General features: G+C 47.6%; 1 protein-coding gene across 1 annotated transcript in view; it reads right to left on the reverse strand.

Annotated features, from left to right (window-relative positions):
* The window catches only part of RPH3A (rabphilin 3A), a 63430-nt gene that overhangs the window by 21992 nt on the left and 19016 nt on the right, over nucleotides 1–22422 (reverse strand). Inside the window, exons 3-8 of the mRNA XM_087423628.1 lie at nucleotides 11886–12015; nucleotides 10573–10659; nucleotides 9820–9985; nucleotides 7126–7164; nucleotides 6876–7028; nucleotides 1495–1581 (exon numbers count right to left, since the gene is read on the reverse strand). Of these exons, the coding sequence (XP_087279754.1) occupies nucleotides 1495–1581; nucleotides 6876–7028; nucleotides 7126–7164; nucleotides 9820–9985; nucleotides 10573–10659; nucleotides 11886–12015 (662 nt within the window). The remainder of the gene's footprint in view (nucleotides 1–1494; nucleotides 1582–6875; nucleotides 7029–7125; nucleotides 7165–9819; nucleotides 9986–10572; nucleotides 10660–11885; nucleotides 12016–22422) is intronic.

Raw genomic sequence — 22422 nt, forward strand, 5'->3', positions numbered from 1 at the left:
GCTTTCTTGCTGGGCCCCAGCTTCCTGCTCTGTGATGTGGGAATGGTGATCCTGCACTTCATGTTTCACCGGCTGTCATGAGGCTGATGAAAGATGGAGTGAGAATCGCTTGTGAGGTGATGGGCAAGTTTATGCTTTGAGTCCACCATTGCTACGGGGTCGTTACCTGTCCAGAGGATTCTTTGCATTTCCCAAAGAGGGGGGATGTGGAGGGGAGCCACACGGATGGGGCATGAAACAATGACACAGTGAGAAAGTCTCTCTGGTTCCCATTGGCTTTCAACACCGACTCCATCGTGAAGAAAGTCCCCGTCATGCTACTTCATCTGTAACACCGCTCTACCCTTTGTGAATTTCCCTTTTGAATGACAAGGCCCTTCAGGCCTCAGGCTCAGAACCTTCAGCGGGCCAGAGTACTGAGAATTTCATGGCACTGTTTTATTTTCATTACATTAATTTTTATAATTACTCCTGCAATAGATTGAATTGTGCTCCCCAAAAGATGTTCAAGTCCTAACTCCCAGGACCTGTGAATGTGACCCGATTTGGATAAAAGGTCTTTGCAGATGACCAAGTTAAGATGAGGTCATTAGGGTGGGCCCTAATCCAATATGACTACGTCCTTATGAAAAGGGGAAATTTAGACACAGACAGAGACATGTGTAGAAGGAAGACGATGTGAAGACACAGGGAGAGCGCCATCTACAAGCCAAGAAAAGCCTGAGGCCACCAGAAGCTTGGGAGGGACCTGGAGCAGATTCTCCCTCACAGCCCCAACCCTGCAGACACCTTGATTTTGGACTTTCAGCCTCCGGAACTGTGAGACTGTAACTTTCTGGTATTTTAAGCCACCCAGTTTGTGGTATTTTGTTACTGCAGCCCTAGTAAATGAATACACTCTCTCTTTATGACACGGAATACTGGTTTCCCATTTATACCAGGATTATAGGTTTTTAAAAAAATAATGAATTTTGGACTACACTAATTAGGCATCATTTCTATTGTTTTACACAAGCCATGTTTGTTTAGATTTTCCCATATTACTGATCCCTTTGCCTTCCATTTCTTCCCAAATCTCACATACCCTTCTGGGAACATTTCCCTTTTTATTAAAGTCCGACGTCCTTAAAATTTCCTTGAGAGACAGTTTGTGATAGCAGCTTCTCTCAGTTATGGTTTGAAAGTGAGTCAATTTGAAAAAAGATATTCAGGAAGTAAGAAGGTAGGTGGTGGGAGCGTGTGGTAAAAATTGTGACAGTGCAGTGACAACGCCTGACAGTGGGACACACCAGGGAAGTAAGTGTTGTCACTTCTTGCAAACCCACCCCTGCCTGCTTCCCAGCCCAGAGGGTTCCTCATTCTGAGGGCGTTGGAGGAGCTTAGGGGGTGGTGGTGGCTGCGGCTCTGCAGACAGCCCGGTGGGCTCTGCCAGCACGGGTGGGTACCCAGGTCACAGCTGAGCGACGGCCCAGGCAGAGGGCGGGTGGCTGGTACCTGGCTGTCCAGGCTGAGGAGGCGCTGGGCTCTGCATCGAGGGGGGGGCAGGTCTGGAGGCCTGGATGGAGTTGGCCCGTCTCAAACCTGCAGGGGGAAGGAAAAGAAACAGCCCGTCATGTCACACACACTCACACCCACACCCACACACACACACAGTGGAAGCAGGAAGAAGCTGGGGACCCATCACAGGGCACGAGGCAACGCCTCTGGATTTGAACTGAATGCAGCCCCCCGACACTCGCAGCCCTTTGAGCCCCTCTTCTCCCCTCAGCACGTTCTCTTTCTCCAACACTCAGACCCCCCGGGCAAGTCACAGAGACACAGGTGTTGACAGCACAGGTTCTGTGATGCGGCCTCCGCCTGTGTGACCTTGCACAAGTGACCTATCCTCTCTGGGCCTCAGTCTCCTCATCTGTTCAATGGGGATAACAGTCCCGCCCTCACAGGCTCGTGGTGGAGACTCAATGGACAATACACGCGAAGTGCTCAGAACAGCGCCCGGCCTGTCGTAGACACTCAGCATCTGTCAGATGTTGATATTACTCTATTATCACTGAGAGCCTCTGGTCTCTAGCTTCACATGGACCCAGCTTTGCGTTCCAGCTTTTTCTTTTATAAGCTGTGTGATTTTGGACTGGTCATTTACCATCTCTGAACCTCAGATGCCTCATGGAGGCAACTCTACCCACTTGATAATAATAGTTAACGTTTATTTAATGCTTACCATGTGCCAGGGACTTTATATATAAGAACTTATTTCATTTCAACACCCCAGGAGGTGGGGGCTTTACTATCTCCATTTTACAAAAGAGGAAACTAAGGTGCAGAGGGGTCCAGGGGCTCACCTCATGTCTCTTGGCTGGTTAGTGGCAGAGCCAGGGTTTGAACTCAGGCATTTGGCAGAGTCTGCCTGAGACCATTAGGTGCTACTGCCTCCTGCGGAGCTGCTAGGGGACTGAATGGGATGACGTACACAGCAGTTCCTGGCACCCAGAGGGTATGACATTCTTGGAAGAAAGTCCCACCCTCTCTCACCTCACTGGGCTGGATCCCACCTTTCCTGAATCCCTACCTTTTTCACTGGAGAGATGCTTGAATGCTAATGACAGAAGATGCTTTATCATCTCTGGCTGGGGCCTTACCAATCCCCAGGTCTTGTTCCAGGGTCCTGCAGTGGCACTACTGCTTGCTCATTTGGGTCCATGTTCATTCATTCATTCACTCACTCTTTCATTCATCAAGTGTTCATTGAATGTCTACCAAGTGCCAATCTCTGTGCAAAGATGGACAAAATACCATCTTAACTCCTCCAGAAGTGCATGGCCCGTCAGAGGAACGAGACAGACACCAAAATAATGAATTTATAAAACAACAATAATAGCCAAGATCCATTGAGTGCTTCAAATGCACCAGGCCCTGACCTCACCTCATGGAACCCTCACAACTTGATGTCATGTGTGGTATTATGGTCCCCATTTGGCAGTTGAGGGAATGGAGGTTAAGTGTGCCCAAGATCACATGGCTAGGAAGCCATTAGGACCTCTGTCCAAGTCTATTTGACTCCAGAATCCACATCCTTAGCAATTATACCTGCTCCAGGAGGAAGAAAGAGAATAATAGGCACACGGGCCCTCACTATGTGCCAGGCTCTGTTCTGAGACCTTTACGAGTATCACTTCACTTAAATCTTTAGAGCAGCTCAATGAGATAAGAACGATTACTGTTATTATTCCATTTTACAGATACATGGAAGCCCTTGGTCTCGATCTGTAAAGTGGGAACACACAGCTGGGAAGTGGCAGAGCTGGGATCTCACCCCACAGTCTTTGTTCTGGTGTTTGTGCACTTAACATTACACTGGAAAGGCCAGGTATGTAAATAAGCAACATCGCAGGGATTGGAGGCAGAAGAGGCGACCTCCAGCTGGGGGATGGGGACAGCTTCACGGTGGAGGCGGCCTTTGTGCTCGTCCTTGAAGGATGCATGGAGCTGGGGTGTGCCAACGTGAAAAGGTGTGCCAACATGTTGACACAGAAGCGACCTCTGTGTGGCATTAAAAAAAGTCAGAATAATTCTGGTTCGTGCCATGGCCCTCACTCCAGGTCCCAGATCTCGGAGAAGGGGGCACTGGGAGGCATCGGGATGACGGAGCGGAAAATGTAGAGCTGAGCTGATTCTGGTCAAGGGGCCAGGACCACAGTGGGAAGTCATCTTCAGCGCTCCCGATGGAACTCCCTCTGGGGTTTACTCTGGCTCACCATTGAGGGCCGCTGGCATGACCGAGCCTTTTATTACACTGGAAGGGCATCTGGACTCCAGCAGATGAGGAAGGGTCGCAATCACGCCTTCCTCAGATGGCAGAAGAGGGTGGCACAGACACGTCAGTGTCTTGGAGCACCAGACCCCTTTGACCAACGTCAGTGTTACCAGGTAGGGCTTGAATGCCTATCGCATGGCCATCCCTGTGCTGCATGTGAATGATATAAAAATATAAGATCGTGGCCCTTCCTCTGCTCCAAATCCTTCTGTGGCTCCCTACACCCTCAAGAAAAAGTCCAAACTCATTTATCTGACTTTTCAGGCTCTCAAGCAGTGGTTCTCAAGCTTCAGCGTTCACTGAAATCACTCAAGGAGTTTAAGAAATGCCGAGTCTGGGGTGCTAACACCAGAAATTCTGATTTAGGAGGCCTGGAATGGGGCAGAGGAACCAGTAGTTTTAACATGCACCTAAGGGACATGGATCTGCTGCTCCCCTGTCTTCTACTGTCCTGACATTAGACGAGCGAGAGACATTCAGTCTATAGCATGTTTGAGATGGTGATAAGTGCTGAGCAGGGATGTGTGCTGGTGCTCTGGGAACTCAGAGGAGGGAGTGACGAACTGAGCCCCAGGTGGAGTAGGTGGATACTAGAAGTTTCATAGAAGAGGGGACATTTACATTGACTCTTGAGGGACAGGGGACCCAAATCTGGCTTAGGAATGTCACGCGACTGTCATTTCCCTCAGAAGGCAAAAATAATACAGAGGCTAAAAGCACATGCTTTGCTATACAAAAATTAACTCAAAATGGATCAAAGATTTAAATGTAAGAGCTAAAACTATAAAAGTCTTAAAAGAAAACATAGAGGGAAAACTTTATGGCATTGGCTTTTTGATTTTTTGGATATGACACCAAAAGCACAGAAAACAAAAGAAAAAAATAGATAAATTGGACTTCATCAAAATTAAAAACTTTTGTGCATCAAAGGACACAATCAAAAGAGCGAAAAGGCAATCCAAAGAATGCAAGAAAATATTTGGAAATCATATATATCTGATAAGGGATTAATATCCAGAATATATAAAGAACTCCTGTAACTCAACAATAAAAAAACAAACAACCCAATTTAAAAATAGGCAAAGGACTTGAATAGATATTTCTCCAAAGAAGATATACGAATGGCCAACAAGCACATGAAAAGATGCTCAACATCACTAATCATCAGGGAAATGCAAATCAAAGCCACAGTGAGACTACTTCACACCCATCAGGATGGAGATTAATATACATATACATAAATGCAGAGAAAAACAAGTGTTGGTGAAGATGTGGAGAGATTGGAACCCTTGTGTACCGCTGGTGAGTATGTAAAAATGGTGCAGCTGCTGTGGAAACAGTATGGTGGTTCCTCAAAAAAAAGCATAGAATGACCATATATATGACCCAGCTATTCCACTCCTAGGCACACACCCAAAAGAACTGAAAGCAGGAACTCAAATAGATATTTGTACACCAAAGATCACAGCAGCGCTACTCCCAACAGCCAGAAGCGGAAACAACCCAAATGTCCATCAGTGGATGAATGGATAAACAAAATGTGGTCTACCCATACAATGGAATGTTATTGAGCATTAAAAAGGAATAAAATTCTGATACATGCCACAGCATGAATGAACCTTGGAAACGGTATGCTAAGTGAAATAAGCCAGTCCCAAAAAGCCACCTACTGTATGATTCCATTTATATGAAATGTCCAGAATAAGCAAATCCAGAGACAGAAAGTAGATTAGTGGTTGCGGGGGGCTGAGGGGAGGGGGTGGGGAGTTATTGTTTAACGGGTACAGAGTTTCAGTTTGGGATAATGAAATAGTTCTGGAGATGGATAGTGGTGATGGTTGCACAACAATGTGAATATAGTTAACGCCACTGAACCGTACACTTAAAAATAGGTAAAACGGTAAATTTTATGTTATGTATATTTTATAGCTGTAAAAAAAGATTTTGAAAAAGCATTGCCAATAAAAACTTCACCTCTGGAAAAGAAAAACAGAAAGCATGGACTTGGGTGTTGGACAGACATGGGTTTAATTTCCATTTTAACCAGTTGTCAGCTGTGTGGCCTCGGGCAAGTGGCACTACTTCTCTGAGCTCCATTTCTCCATCTCTAAAATGGGAATGATAAATGTCTTCATACCTGGATTTGGCAGTTATGACAAGTATTAAAGGAGACAATATATGTGAAGAGCTTGGGACAGCAACTGGCACGTGGTAAGCAGTCAAGAAATATTCTCCCATGTTGCGGATATGAGAAATTCATCTTTCTTTGTCCATCTGAATCCTACGTTCATTAGAGGGTCTGGACAGCAGATTAAGCACAGAGTGATTGCCTAGCTCTCTTGCCAAGAAGAAGAGGAACTGGGGTGCTAAACCACGAACCCACTATTCAGGAAGAGAAGGCCAGAGGTCAACAAGGGACCAAAATATTCAGCCCATCTAACTTAGACCCAGTCTCATCTTCTCGCTACAAAGAAATGAAGCTGCTCTGAGGTCTCCTACAAGCGGTTATGGAACAGAGATCTCCCCAATCTAGTAGACATTTCTTTCAAAGTCTAGGAATCAAGGACTCCCACCGGTCCATTGCCAAATAAAGCCACCACGGGTGAGGCCAGAGGTACGGGGTGCCCAGTGAGATGAGGGCACCTGTGAGCGGCACCTGGCCACGCTGACCCAACCCCATCTTCACGGACAGCACAGACCACCTGTCAAGGGAAGAAAGAACTTAGAAAGGGCTCTATGAGAGGGAAGTGTCCTTACTTTGCCCAAAGCCGAGGCGCATTTCCCCCCACAGTTTTTGAGGAGGAAGGCAAAAACATCAGGTAATTCTTACATGTGGCATTGGAGCAAGAAAAGGATATAAGCAAAATTATGGAGACAGAATTATTTCTGATCCTGACTTTCCTCTGCCATAGACTAGAACCAGCATCTAAAACAGAACATGGCACACAGTAGGCGTTCAATAAATACTGAATGAATAAAAGAATAAAAGAACTGTCCTCTCCATTCCTTTTGATTCTCCTCATCCAGAAAGCCTCATCCTGGATGTGCCCATCTCTCTCACCTGCAGGGCTCCGGCTGGAGTCACCGGCAGCCCCGCCGTGGCCCTGGTCCCAGCTCTCTGAGTCCCGGCTGGATGAGCTCATTCGCGCCTCGGAGGCCCTGCGCACGGGAGGCCCGCAGCTTCCTCGCCCAGGAGCAGAGGCCAGGTCAGGGCCTGGAAGGAAAAGCATGAGTTGAATGGAGAAAGGGCAACTGAGGACCGGGTTGAAAGGACTTCTGCCCCAAAGTAGAGGAAAGTCGGCAGAACCCACCTGTCTTCTGACTTGGGCCCCTCCTCTCTTCGGTGTCACCTGGAGAGAGAGAAAACTGATGGGGAGCACTTGTTTTATGGTTTTTGGGGAGCCATTACTTAAGCAGCTCACAGAGGGGCCCATCTACCACTCCCAAGAACTTTTTTTTTAAATTAAAATTCTCCCCTTCCATCTCCCCTTTGATGGAGCTCCCATTTACAAGTTCACATTATTTCCGTTCATGCACAAACACATATGAGCACACACAGGCTTAAAAAGAACAAATTGGGATCACTGGCTACAAACTGTTCTAGAAAGTGCTTTGTTCTCTTAATTTGGTTTCCCCAGGATTCACCAAGCATGCTCCAACCTCAAGCCCTTTGCACACGCTATGGGCCCTCTCTACCACTTTAGTCAGATGTCTCCCCAAATATCATCTCCTCAAACAGCCCTTCTCTGACCTGCTATCCAACGTGGAGCCTCCTGTCACTCTCTATCCCCTTCACCTGCTTAATTTTTCTTCCCGGCACTTATCACTCCCTGATATTATATTCTATCGGTATTTGCTGATGTTGAGCACCTATTTCCTCTACTAGAATTTTAGCTGCATGAAGGCAGGGATTTTGTCTGTTCCATTTACCACTGTATCCCTAAGGTATAGAACAGAGCCCGGAACTCCTTTGGTGTTCAGTAAATGTTTGCTAAAAGAATATTGAACGCGCATATCATGGACGTAATTCCAAATCTATAATGTACATTTACATCACTCCATTTTAAAAGATGCTTAATACAGTATGGTGTGGATATATCATAATCCATTCAATAATTCCCTTATTAATGAATATTTAGGTTTTTCCAGTGTTTTTGCTACCATAAATAATGATGCAACAAGTATACTTACACATATATCTTTTTATATTGGTATTTTTATTGCTGTTAGATATATTCCCAGAGAGGAATTGCTGGATCAAATGGTATATACACTTCAAATTTTAATAAATTCTGCCATATTACTTTCCAAAAGGCTGGAGGTGATTTATAGTCCTAGCAACAATTTATACAGTACCCGTTTCCCCCAAGATTCACCAGCACTGGATCTTATTACCAATAACGTTTTTGTGTGTGTGTGTGAGGAAGATCAGCCCTGACCTAACATCCATGCCAATCCTCCTCTTTTTGCTGAGGAAGACTGGCCCTGGGCTAACATCTGTGCCTATCTTCCTCCACTTTATATGGGACGCCGCCACAGCATGGCCTGACAAGTGGTGCCTTGGTGTGCACCTGGGATCCGAACCCGGGCCGCCAGCAGCAGAGCGCATGCACTTAACTGCTACACCACGGGGCCGGCCCCCAGTAACTTTTTAGGTGTCACTATGCAATGCTGGTGATGTTACTTCTTCCCAGTGAGGTGAATGGGTATTACATCAACCGTATTTTCAGAGTTATTTATTTTGTCCAGAGTTTACCGGATAAGCTAGTTTATACCATTTATGCGTGTATGTTTATGTGTCTATATATAGATGATTAACATTATGTAATATTAGCCAACATTTATTAAGTGCTGCACACTGCAGAGCGCATTATACCTAGTATCTCATTTAATCCTCAAAATAACACAATGAGTTATTAACCCAATTTTATAGATGAGGAACAAATCTCAGAGAGGTTAGGCCATTTGCCCAGGCTCACACAACTAGTAAATGGCAGAGCTAGAATTCAAATTCAGGTCCTCTTGGCCTCAGATGTCCAAGATCTTGACAGTTATGCTATACAGTCTTTTTAGCGTAGAGAGAGTAACGCTTAACCAGAAAGAAGGATGCTCTAGTGGTGGAAACGGGGGGCTCCTCAGGGATGTAGTGTACACTGACAATTTGGCAATTCTCTGCAAGGAGTAGAAATTGCTCATACCTTGTCAGGAAGAAAGTATATGTTGAATGCCTTTTGAGTTCCTGGCACTGTACTGGGTACCTTGAGAAGTGATCTTACGGGAGACATGGTTGGGTACTTCAATTTCTGAGACCTTCAACTATAACCTTCCTTTCAGAAGCACTGTCTGCACTCAGTGCCAGAACTATCATTCAGACCACATCATTTATCACTCAGTGTTAATCAAAATTACGGTGAGGACGTTATCTGGTCAGTCCTAGTGGCCTCATTCAATTAAAATGTGTTTTTATTGTAGTTGAATTTTTTTCTTTTTACTGTTTTGCCTCTCCATTTTTGTCATCATTTTAATAATAATGATACTTGGATAATAGTGATAATATCTATAGTAGTGGCAGTTTTCTTTTACTCATTTCCTTTCTATGCATCTTCCCCTTTTAATTAGTTCAATTTCAGATTTGCTGATGGTTGAAAGAAGAAATATCATGGGCCCCAAATCCCCTTAGGCTTCCATGTGTATTTTTGTTGTAGGAGTTTCTATCAGATCCTAATTTTAATTTCTACCTCCATTGTTCCTCTAAATACTCCATCAGGGATGGCACCAAAGCCTTTTGGCAGCCTGGCATTGCTGGGAGTTCCCTGTGCTGCCCTCTTGATGAGGGTTCATGGTGAGTTGTTAAGGGGACATAGGAGTCCTAGACCCAAGCCCAGAGGCTGGCTGTCCACCAACTGGGTAGAAAAACAGATATGATGATGTCAGGACATCCTCCATGTAGACCAGTTAGCCAAGACCTGTCCTTGGTGCTGAAAGGAGAAGCTGTTTTGTCTTACCTCGAGTTGGAGCCCGGGCAGGGTGCTTGGGCTCGGGGGTGGGCTGCTCAGGGGCAGCAGGCTCGCCGATGGGCTGCTGGGGCTTGGTCTTCTTTATAGGCATAGGCTGTGGGAGGACCTGCTTGGGGAAGCCCTTGAAGAACCATGCTCCAGAACGCTTCCACACCTGGGGGTGGAGAGGTCGAGGATGAAGACGTGACAGCCAACAACTACTGCTCTTGCCTTCTTGAGTGCTAACTTTTAACTTTGCCCTCTACCCTCAGCACACTGACACAATAGCCAGCACACTTTTCTTACCACTACGCTGCCTTTTACAATTTCTATTTGACTTACACAATATCCCTGAACACTCAAGAGAGAGGGCCTGAGTATACTTATTTCCTTGATGGAGAAAGTTGAATGTCAGAAAGGTTACAAACTGTTATAAGGTTACATAGCCAGAGAGTGGAAGGGTAAAGACTGGACACCAAGTCTTCCACCTCTTAAACATGGTGTTCTCCCTACTGCTAGGAAGAGAAGATTCACAGAAGCAGGAGAGGAGAAGAGAAACTCATTCAAACTCTTAGGGACTATTCTGCCAGTGTTCACAGCTGAACTGGTTCCTTTTATACAAACCACTTAAGACACACATCTGACCAGGTTCCCCGGTCCCCAACTGCCTCAGACTTGGGGTTCCCTGGTTCCAGAGAGGAAGGAGGAACTGGACAAAGAAGGGAGGGTCCTCCAGAAGCCAGATGGGGCCAATCCACTCACCTCTCTCTGCTCGATGCAGATTTTGCAGAGCCACACGGAATGCGGGCGGTTGTTGGAGGTCTCCACCCCACACTTGGTGCAGACATTCTAGGGACAAAACATAGTCCAGTGCACACTCAGCTATGCCAGGCTCTGAGCTGCCAGTGACCAGGGGAAGTGACCAGGAAGGGCAGCAATGGAGACCCATTCTCTCTTGGTGGATGTAAAGAGCTAGAACTCTTTGTCTCACGTCCCTTCCATGACCAAGGCCAGTTACAATAAAGGTCCAATTTGAGTCCTAATTTCCAATAATAAGAACTGTAATCCTTCCCAAGCACTTGATGAAGGAATTCTCCAAGAGTCCCTATGGGGTCTGAATCCTCAGCATATAGGGGAGATCACTGATATGATTTTTTAAGAGGAAAGACCATATATCCATTTTGTTTATTAATTTATTTTTCTTTATTTCCCAAATGAATCTGAGACAACTTAGACTACAGGTTCAACTCTTCAAGGAGAAGGAAGTTATCTGAGTAAATGCCACAGCTGTGTGAGGGAGCATTATACTTTCAGCTGAGTTCCTGGAGCCAAGACAAGTAGGAAAGTCTAATAGGTCACAAAATTCTCAATATCTGGTTGACTGCAACAGAAAAGTTTTTTCAAATAAACTTCCCCCAATATCTCATTCTAAATGTTTGGACCCCAAGCAGGAGTTGCCAAGTGACATTATGGATGTCTCCAGCTGAGTTGTTTCCCTGAATTCCTTTCCTGAGAATTAGACAGACCAAGGACAGTTGTATTTCTGTCCTGGAATTGTCAAGTGCAGACAGCTTGAGGAGAGGGTAGGGTGTGGAGAGAGCACAGGGAGACTCCCCTTCAAGAATGAAGGCTCATGAAGCCCAGTGGTCCTCACTTGGCTGGAGAGGGGCTTTCTAAGTCACTTGTACTATAACCCAGGGTAAGAGAATGCTGGGTAAGCCTTCCACATACACACACGCTCTTTAGCCTGACATATAACTTGCTAAGCCACAACCAGGATACTTGCAGGCTCAACCATAGCTCACGTCCTACCTCAAGCTCCCAAGTCCATCCTGGATGAAGTTGAGCCCCAAGGGGACAGAAGGATTAGAGTGACTTAGAAGGGAGGAACCAGGATCAGGGTTACCTTGGAATACAGCTGGGCATGGGAGCATCCCAGAAAGAATCATTCTGGCAACTACCCTTCAGGACCCAAGCACCATCCCCAAGACCCAGTGACCCTCAAGGCTCAAACCCAGGCCTAGCCGCTCTGCATGTGATGAGCAGGGAAGGAGGGAAGAGGAGGGCGATGGTACCTTCTTACAGTCCTCACACACCACACAGGCAGAGCCCAGCATCCCCAGCTGTTCTCCACACAGTATGCAGCGGTTCACCCCATCCCCAGCCACGTTCTTCCTCATGTTCTCCAGACGGTCCACCAGGCGCCTAGAAGCAGAGACAGGGTAATAAGGACCTTGTTACCAGGAACCACCACCATCTTCCATAGTATCAGGCTGATGGTCTTAACCTTCTTTGAGTCATGGACTCTTGAGTATCTAATGATGACTGTCAGACCCCTCCTCAGAAAGGGGTAAACGCACATGAAATTTTGATACATTTTCAGAACATCACAGAACCCATATCCCATATCTCCTACCTATTCTATTGACTTTGGATTAAGAACCTTATCTAGTCCTATCTATCTCATGTCACCTCCTCTGGGGAAACTGCCTTCTGAGCACCAGATCTGCTTATCTAATTGTCTACAAGATGTCCTCACTTGGATGTTCACAGGCATCTCAAACTTGTGCTTTCAACTGAACTCTTCATCTTGGCTGCTCTCCATCCCCACCCCTGGCATACCTGCTTCCATTCTTAGGAAATGGCACTAACCTGCTCAAAACAGGAACCTGGGGGTCTTCCTTGACCTCCTCCTCCCCTGACATTCAATGATCCAACCAAATCCTCTTGTGTCTACCTCCCTAGCATGTCTGGAGTCCACCCATTTCTCCCCATCTTCACCTCAACGAAGCCACCATCATCTCCCCTAGATGACTGTAGCGACCTCTTAATAATCTCCCTGCTCTCATTCATGGCCTTCTGCGATCTGTTCTCCCCACCACAGCCATGGTGCTACCCCTAAAACATAAATCTGACCATGCCACTCCCACTCCACTTCAAAACCTTAGCTGGTTCCCTTTCCACGAGGTTTCCATGCCCTACGAGGTCTGGCCCCAGGTGAAACCTTAAACCTCTTCTCCCTGTTGGTCTTGCTTTCAGTGCTCTAGTTCAGTGGCTCTCTCAGTGTGACCACCAGACCATCAGCATCAGCGTCGCCTGGGAACATGTTAGAAATGCACATTCTTGGGCCCCCACTCCAGACCAACTGGATCAGAGGCTCCAAGGGTGGGGACAGCATTCTGTTCTAACAAGCCCTCCAGAGGATTCTGATGCACATGCAAGATCGAGAACCACTCATCTAGTTACACCAGTCTTGGAGCTCCAGTTCACCTATCTGCCTCAGTACTTTTGCACATTCTGTTCCTTGTGTCTGGAACACAGTCTCCCCCCACCACACATATTTGTGATCTCTCTCTCTCTCTCTCTATCTTTCACACACACACACACTTTGCCTGTCAAGATTCCCCTTATCCTTCAGATTCCAGTTGAAATATCACTTCCTCTTAAAAGCCTTCTCTGACCACCCATTTTATTTCCTCTAATAACAACCCTGTGCTTCTGCATAGCACTTGTCACATTTGTAAGTAATTGTGAGATTATCTGCATTGAGTAATTATTTCATTATGAGTCCATCTCTGGCTGTCCCTTGAACTATAAGCTCTCCTGGTCCTGGGACTTTGTCTGTCCTGTTCCCTGCTGTGTCTCATGGTCCAGAGTGAGTGTTCACACATGATGATTGAACGAATGAATGAATGAATGAGGGAAGCCCACTTCCCAAATTTATAACCAGCCAAAGAAAGCTGAATTGAGCACCAAGCGACATATAACAACAGCTTATACTTATATAGCACTTAAGATATGCCCGGCATGGTATGAAGTGCTCTGCCACCACCCCCACCCCCAAGGAGGCAGGCACTACTATTATGCTATTTTACAGGTGAGGAAAGTGAGGCACAGGGAAGTTAAACGACTTGCCCAAGGTCACATAGCTAGGAAGTGGCAGAGCCAAAACTAGAGCCTGGTTTCATGTGCATCACACCAGCGCTTCTCAAACTTAATGTGCACGCAGACCCCGTGGCCATCTGGTTAAAACGCAGATTGTGAAACTCCAGGTCTGGGGTGAGGTCTGAGGTGCTGCATGGCTAGAAAGCTCCCAAGTGCTCCCACGTGATGCTACCGGTCCCTGGGCACACCCTGAATAGCAAGGCTGTATAACAACCACCCCTGTGGGGCATCCTGTATCAATCGCAGGTCGTTTTTTGACACTTCCCACCAGCTTGAAGTCATCTCCTTGTCCTTTCCTCAGACAAGACCTTACTGTTCCCATTGCAGCCACAGCCAACGGACACAGATGGAGCCAGACCCTGCCGACCCCTCCACCGCTTGGATCCCAGCTGTTGACACAACTGGACAGCGTGAAAGCTGCTGGGATGGGACTGGGGCATCACAGGCTCCGAAAGGTCCCCGGCAGCCCTGCCTGGCAGCCACCTGATGCTGACTCTCCTCACAGGCCCTCCGCGCTCCTGCCATCCCCTCAAAGCGCTCTGCTCGCAATGTTATAAATAGTAGCTTCCCCCTTTGTCTTCCATTCAACAGAGCCGCTCCGCCCAAGGAAGAGCCAAAAGCAGCCCGTAGACTCCGGAGCCTCCGCTGTGACCAGATGGAAGAGAGCTGCCTGGGGAGCAGGACGTGCAGAACCTGCAAAGGCAGCACGCTATTCCCTTCCTCCTCATCTTCCCCTACCCCTCCCTCCCCGTGTTTTCCCTAGAAATTGTTTTCATAGGATGATGGGAGGCGGTAGTAACCAGGAGCAAGCCCCCAGTCCGTGGTCTCGGAACACCTGGAATAACAGTAGCCAATGTTTATCGAGCACCTACAATGTGCCAGGGCGGAGATAGGCACTCCACGCAGATTTTCTCAACGAATCCTTCCATAAGCTAAGGACTATACTTGCCCCCATTTTCCAAATGAGAAAACTGAGGCACAGAGAGGTTAAGCAATTGACCCAAGTCACACAGCTGGGAGGTGGAGAAAGCTGGGATTCAGAGCCAGGCAGTCTGGCTCTGGCTGCCTGTTCTTCACTGCTCCATCGTGCTGCCACCACTGCCAAGCAGAGCCCTGGGGAGGTCCCTGTGCAGTCCAGGCTCCACACTGCTCAGTCCCCTGCCTTCCCCACACCAAGGGACCCTCAAGTGTTGGTAAGCACCCACTTGCACACACACAGTCACCCCAGCTGGCTCTGTCCCATCTGTCTCTCACCCCCCTGAGCTTGGGACAAGACCCCCCACAGCTGCCCCATCATCCTGTTTCTCTAAAGAACCCTCAACATAGGGTCGAGAAATCTGGATTTTAGCTCTGGATTTTGCCTCCCTGGGCTTCAATTTCCTCACCTGTAAAACAGAAGGCATTGTGCTAAAGCAGTGGTTGTCAAACTGTGCTTGATGGCACCCCAGGGTTCCTTAGAGCCAGTTTAGGACCAGCCCACGGTAGTGGTGCGGTAGGAGGGATTCTGAGGGGCCAGGAGACCGTATTTCATCCAGAGCATGTCTGCATTTATCGCTTTTGTTTGTTTGGGCTGTTGAATTAGATTTCGTTTGGAGAGTTGGTTCCACGGTTTAAAGAAACAGTTTGAAGTTGTCTGGAGCAGATGAAGTTCAGGACGCCTTTCAATAAGACAATGAAGTGAGCTAATGGAGGCAGACAATGGTAACGGCAAGGTGACATTTTTCTTGTACACATCCTTGCTCTCACCTACTTTCTCTTTCCCACACTGTCCTAGCCAGAAAATGGTTAGATTTTGTTCTTCTCATTCTATCAATAGAGGTCCCAAAGCACAGAGAGGGTGAGAGGCTTGCCTAGGGTCACTCAGCCAGGGTGGGAATCTAGTTCTCTGCTTCAGTAAATTACCTTTCTTTCTACCATGCCCCCAGGGCCTCCTGCCTCAGGTCAAGCTTTGCCAACCCAGCTCAGGAAGAGAGCAGAGGACAGACGACTCAATTCTAAACTGTGGTGCGTTTTACTCGGGAAACTTAGACGGCTTCCCTGACTCCTCTTGGAAAATAAGGGCCCTGGATTCACCCACCACTTGCAAATCCCCATTCTAGCCTCTCTACCAAGATGCCCGTTCCTTCCACCATTCAATCCTAAATGGCGAAAAGCCCCATTAACACGCCTTGTACTAGGAGTGTCTCATTAGCTTCTATCAGTGGCAGCAAATGGCACAGAAAAACAACAGATTTAAGATCATTATTCAGATGTCTTAGCTCAGGGACCCTTGTTATTTGTGGATTCAGTACAGACTAAAAAAGAGAGAAGCACGTGGGGTGGGGATGGGCAGACCTTCCTTCTCTGCTCAAACATCGGGATGAGCAGAGGGTTTCCGGCAGCCCGCCTGTTTGGACCTCCTCTCTGTAGCCCCATATGCTAGGACCTCAATTTGGAGGGCCCCAATCACCAAAGAGTATAAACTTGGAAATAAAACTTTGCAGGAAGCTAAATCAAAATGATGTTATGGAAGATCGTGAGTCACAAATGGGTCTTCATCCTGGTGATAAAACATTTCAGCTTCCTTACCCCAGAAGGAATGTTTTTGCTCCCAGTCTTGGCAGGAGAGCCCTAAATGCATCATGGAAGATGCTCACAACCCTCAATTCATGTCGATCTCCCAGACAGCATTAAAAAAATACCAATGTGTGAGGCTCCAATTCTAAACCTTTTCTGCCATGGTTCTGATTAAGCCTGGATACCAGTATTTCAGCATGCAGCCCTGTTGAGATCTGCTATGTGGAAGGACGTTCCCAAAATTTGTGGTGCTTCTAGATCACCTAGGGAGAGTCTTCAACATTCCGACAATGATTCTACAGGGCCAGGGCGAGGCCCGGGAGTCTGCATTTGGAAGCGGCTCCCTGTATGATCCTGATGCTGATGAATCCCCGGGTGCACTGTGAGAAATGCTGCAGGAAGGAGGTCGTGGGACAAACCACATGGGAAAATGCTCTCCTATTATAAGTGGGAAAAACCCCCAAAACCCAGGATGTAGAGCTGTGATCAGAGTGTGAGTTTGGGTTTGGATGTGCTCATCTGGACATCTTCCTGGTGTGTACTGGACAAAAAAAAACAATCAGGAAGGAAACACACCAACATACTCACAGTGATTATTGCCAGTGGTGGGATTATGAGTAACTTTTATTTCCTTCTCTAATGCCTCCCCCACCCCCTCCTCTCCTTAAGCACCCAATTAACTGGACTCCCCTATACTTCCTTAACTTTCCACAGTGAACGTGTATTACCTTTACAGTAGAAGAGAAAACATAAGCCAATGGTTAGAGGACGTGGGTTTGAATTCTACCTTTTATCCAGTCAATGACTTCGAAAAGCCTTTGTTCTCTGGGTGCCCTCCTTCCAGACTATAACGTGAGGGGTTCAGTGAGATGCACTTCATGTTTCCTCCCGTGGGCAACATTCAGGGGTTCTCAGATCCTGAGGCCAAAACATCAAGTTTTGAACTTGATGTGTTTTGAAAGAGAAGACCTGTCTGCAGTGGCACGCTAGTTTTGTCTGCCTGCCTAATGTCTCCACATTAAGTGCCCGATTAGCTGGACACTGTAGGTGGCTGTCACTCTGGTTATGTCTTTACATGCCCAACTAACTTGAGGACTACTACCCCTGCCTTGCATCCAGGAAACACATCCATCACCGGTTTGCGTGCTCAGGGGGAGCTGTTGGTGACTCAGTGAAGTTGGGTGGGCACCTCCCATTTCTCAGGATGCTCCCAGAGGCACCAGAAACGGTATGTCCCCTCCTCCAGGCACCAACGATGACCTCTGGAGGTGGTGGGAAGTGGATTCCCAACTTGGTCTGACCTTGTCGTCCAAATGGATAGAGACGGGCTCTTCATTTGTTGGACAAATATATATGGAGCACCTACCACGTGTAAGTAGACAGTGAGGACCCAATGGGGAGCAAAACAGATGAGGTCCCTGCCCTCATGGAGCTGGCGTTCTAGGCAGGGGCTCAGACATCATTTAAATAATCACATAGATCATCGTAATTACACTCCTAGTAAGTACTCTGAAGGACAAGGATGGACAGCCGTGAGAACTCATAAGAGAGGGACATGAGCAGTCAGGATGCGGCCTCAGAGTAAGTGACCATTGAGTTGAAACTTGAGGATCAAGAGGGGCGAACTCTCAGTAAAGACAGTGAGGAGACGCACTGGAAGAAGAAGGAATAGCATGTACAAAGGACCTAAGAGATGCTTGGCCTGGCTGATGGGCTGGACGGTGGGAGACGAGTCTGGAGAGGTGGGCAGGGGCCACTCCATGCAGGGTCTTGAGTCTGAGTGATGTGACAGCATTCAAGGGCTTTAAATAGAGGAGACTCACCTTCCCACATTTTGAGACAACACATGGTCATGTGAATGGGACCCTTGGGCGGCTCAGAGCAGGGAGAGTTTCAGATGCTGCTGTGGTCCTAATTAATGAGGCAGGCAGGTCTCTGGACTTAGTCTACACATGGGGCTGGACCAGGTCTCTTGAAATGACAAGATTGTCCCAAATGGGTCCAACTCAGTAGTGGTAAAAGAGAACACTAGAAGGAAGGGCACAAGATGCCACTGCCCACTAGCAGGCTTCAAGGAGTCAACCTCTGTATTAGCTTCCTTTTGCTGCTGTAGCAAATTACCACAACCTTAGTGGCTTAAGACAACATATATTTATTATCTTAACAGTGCTGGAGATCAGACATCTGACACAGGTTTCACTGGGCTAAAGTCAAGGTGTTGGCGGGGCTCCATTCTTTCTGGAAGCTCCCGGGGGAAATCTGTTACACCCTTGCTCTTTCCAGTTTCTAGAAGCTGCTTGTATTCCTTGGCCCGTGACCCCTTCCTTCATCTTCAAAGCCAGCACTGTAGCATCTTCCAATCTTGCTGTGACTCTGACCTTCCTGCCTCCTGCTTATAAGGACCTGTGTGATGACATTGGGTCCACTGGATGATCCAGGGTCGTCTCCCCATCTCCAGATTCTTACCTTAATCACATCTGCCAAGTCCCTTTGGCCATGTAAGTTCACATATTCATAGGTCCCAGGGGTTGGGATGTGGACATCTTTGGGGGGCCGTTATTCTTCCTACCATACCCACATTCCTGCCCCATCTGCCACCCAGGTTCTATTTCCTCCTGATTCAGGTCTGAATCAAGACTTCAGCCCTCCTCTTGGAGCAAGGTTAGGGCAATTCCTCCCTGCCTGGCTGGGGATGTCAGACGAGCCAGGCTTTGGCCTCTGCGAGGTTCTAATCACCTTCTCCAGGTGCTCAACCCCAGGGAAGTATAGACTCCATACACGCATGCACACACACATGCACACCAGCACACACACTTTTAGAATTTAGAAATAGGAGGCAGCTATGACGCAGGTGTTGGGGTGCCAATTCTGGAGGGAGCTCGCCTGGGTCAACTTTTGGACTTCTTACTTCCTAGCTCTGTGACCTCAAGAAAGTTACTTAACCTTTCCAAGCTTCCATTTTTCATATGTAAATTAGGAAAAACAAAGTCCTTACCTCCCAGGATTATTGCAAAGACAAAATGAGAGAGTGTTTGTAAAATGCCCGGAACATGGTAACTACTCAGTAATGGTTGCTGCTAATTATTTCTTCTGGAAATTTGTGGCTTTTATATCTCCCTGTACTCACATTTTTTCTATGCAACCAGAGTGCTATAATTTGCCCATGAAATCCGTCTTTCTAAAGCTTTTAAAGTGGCTGCAGTGAGTGGAAATTGACAGGATTCATGTGCTCATCTCAAAATACACACACACGGAGGGCACATGGCCCCATATATGAACATGTATGCCCACAGGCAGACCCGTAGAGACACATGTCCACGTGCACCTGTGAGCACACACACACACGTGCACGATCAGCATCTACATACAGAATACACTTTCACACGCACGGCTGCATAGACTCTGCCCCTGCAGGGAGCCCAGCCCCGTCTGGCTGCCTTCTGCAGACAAGGATATAAGCCAACGGCAGGCCTGATCATGCTTGTTTGTTAAGCTCAGGCTCCCTGAAGAAGTCCAAACTGGCCTCGGAAACATTCAGGCAACTGCTTTTGAGCTTTCAAACCAGTATTGCTGCAGTGTCTGGATGGATGTCGAAGAGAAGGCTGATGGATGTACAGTTACTCCAGGAAGTAAGCTTGATATGGCGGCTGCAGAGCTGAGAAAGACGCCCTGCCTGTCAAGGGGTGACGGGCTTGTGTACCGATGCCTGAGTCGGTGAGGGAAATGGCGAAAAGCTGGGGTTCCACCACTGAGGGCATGGGGCCGGAGCAGCTGGCTTTACAGTAGCAGTTGACCATGACTGCACGATTCATAAAAATGCAGCAAAGTGCGAGAGTGGGTGCCATGCTGTCTCTCTGTCTCTCGCACGCACACACCATCCATTCCAGAATCAGGCTCCTTTTCTCTTCACCCTAATTGCTGAGTAGGGGGGATATTACCATTAAGTTTATTAAACTTGGCATTTTCTGAAGTTAAGGACGGGCCACCTGCTGTGAACGGGGACACGGCTACTCTGATGGGGGCTGGCTTGAGGCTCCAATGCCAGGCTCTCTCAGGAACCCGTCCTTAAATGACTGAGCCACTCTGTCACGAAGCCATGCAGCTGGCACGCAGGCTGCGTGCATTTCAGACTCATTAATTCTCACTGTTGTTTATTGCTGTCGCCACCTGGGGAGCCGTAAGTCCTACTCTCTCTCCTTGATGGATTGGTGAGTGGGATGCCTGCCTGGGCCTCAGCACCTTAGGGAAGTGGGTCACCCGGCTCAGAGTTGGAGACAAAGGAGCCAAGACAGGAAGTCAGTTAGAGGACTCAGCCGTGCCAATGCAGTCAATGCCGGGCACGGGACTGGGCCATCATAAACCCAGAAATAGGAATAGTTACCAGGAGCTGTGCTAACCATCCCACATGCGTTGTTTTCCTTAAGCCATCTACACCTGTGAGATGAGTTCTATTATTCACCCCCTTTTTACAGATGGGGAAACCGAGGCACACAGAGGGAAGTCACTTACCCAAGGGCACAGAGCCTGCGAGTGGCGGAGATGGGATTGGAGGCTAGGTCCGGGTGCCCAGATGCTGTTGCCCGCTTTAGGAGAAGAAAGCCTGTATTTCATTTCAGTGCTTATGGTTGGGGCTCTTTGTAACCCCTCCACCTGCCTTTTCCTGTCGTAGAAAGTAGAGTCGAGAGAATGTGGTGCTGAGGCCTGCAGGGGACAAGGGTCATTGCGGTGGAGAGGGATGAACCGTCTCATCAAAGGAAGAAATGTGTGAGACGGAACCCGTTACCCTGAGTATCTGAGACGCCCTGTAAATTACTGACTTCCCGAAATCCCTGCAGGCATTTGTCAGTTGCCTTCCCTACCTGCACCCCCAAAAGGCAATAGGATAAAGCGGAAAGACAGGTTCAAGTTCGAAGTCAGATTTGGCCATGGAAAAGCTGTGTGCCCCTGAGCAGGTGTCTTAACCTCTCTAAGCCTCAGTTTTCTCAGCTGTAAAGCAGAGACAATAGTCTGTCTCTCGGTGAGGACATTATGAGGATTAAAGGAAATCTGACATATTTGAAAGTTCCTTGGCAATAGGACTCTAACCCTGGAGCCAGCCAGCCTGGGTTCGTAATCCCAGTTCTACTGCTGTGTGACCCTGGGCAAGTTGCTTAAACTCTCTGTGCCTCAGTTTCCTCATCTGTAAAGTGGGGATGATCATAACATGGCCTAATGTACAGGGCCATTGTGAAGATTACATAAATGGATCTACGTAACGCTCTGAGCACAGAGCCAGCACATGGCACTTTGTAACAGGGGGCTGTTCTTAGTATTTCCCTAGAAGGTGAGTGTGGTTGCAGGAAAATTCTCGAGTTTGTCTCTTCTCCCTTTTCTGAACCACCCAGTGAAAGGGATAGACCGGCAGTTCTCAACAGGGGGCGATTTTGGCCCCCAGGGAGCATGTGGTGATGCCTGGAGACGTTTTGGGGTATCATAGCTGGGTGGGGGTTACTACAGGCATCTAGTGGGTGGAGGCCAGGGATGCTGCTAAAAAATCCTACAAGGCACAGGACAGTCCCACCACAAAGTATTATCTGTCCCTAAATGTAAACATTGCTGATGTTGAAAAGCCCTGGGCTGAGGTCCTTGGAGACCACACAGTCCAACCTCACACCGTGAGGTCAAAGTGATTCCATGAGGGGCCCAGTCAGCTGGGTTCAGGGTCACTCAACGTGTACCGTTCATTCAACACCTACTCATTTGTTCTCCAGGCCCTGGGCTAACTAAGGAATTAAGAAGATTGCCACGTTCACCTTGTACACACAGATTCCATAAAGCATTAAGGCTGTAGAACATTAGAAAGTGTTGACCCAACCCCTGGGAACACTGGGGTACTACTCAGCAGTTCTTAACATCGGGGGTTCAGTGTCTCCCCCAAACCTGATGAAATCTATGAACATTTCTTCTCAAAAAATGCACACAGACACATGCATAAATGTGTCTATAATATCAGGAAGCCCCAGAGTCCCTGAATCTTATCCACAGAATGTCAAGGACTCCAGGTCAAAAAAAAAAATGTGTGTGTGGGATCCTCCTTTAGAAAGAGGAGAGTATGGTCTGGCTTTTTGTTGG

This window comes from Ceratotherium simum, chromosome 35 (assembly GCF_057802395.1).
Source record: "Ceratotherium simum simum isolate JZ-2026a chromosome 35, ASM5780239v1, whole genome shotgun sequence".
Taxonomy (NCBI): Eukaryota; Metazoa; Chordata; class Mammalia; order Perissodactyla; family Rhinocerotidae; genus Ceratotherium; species Ceratotherium simum.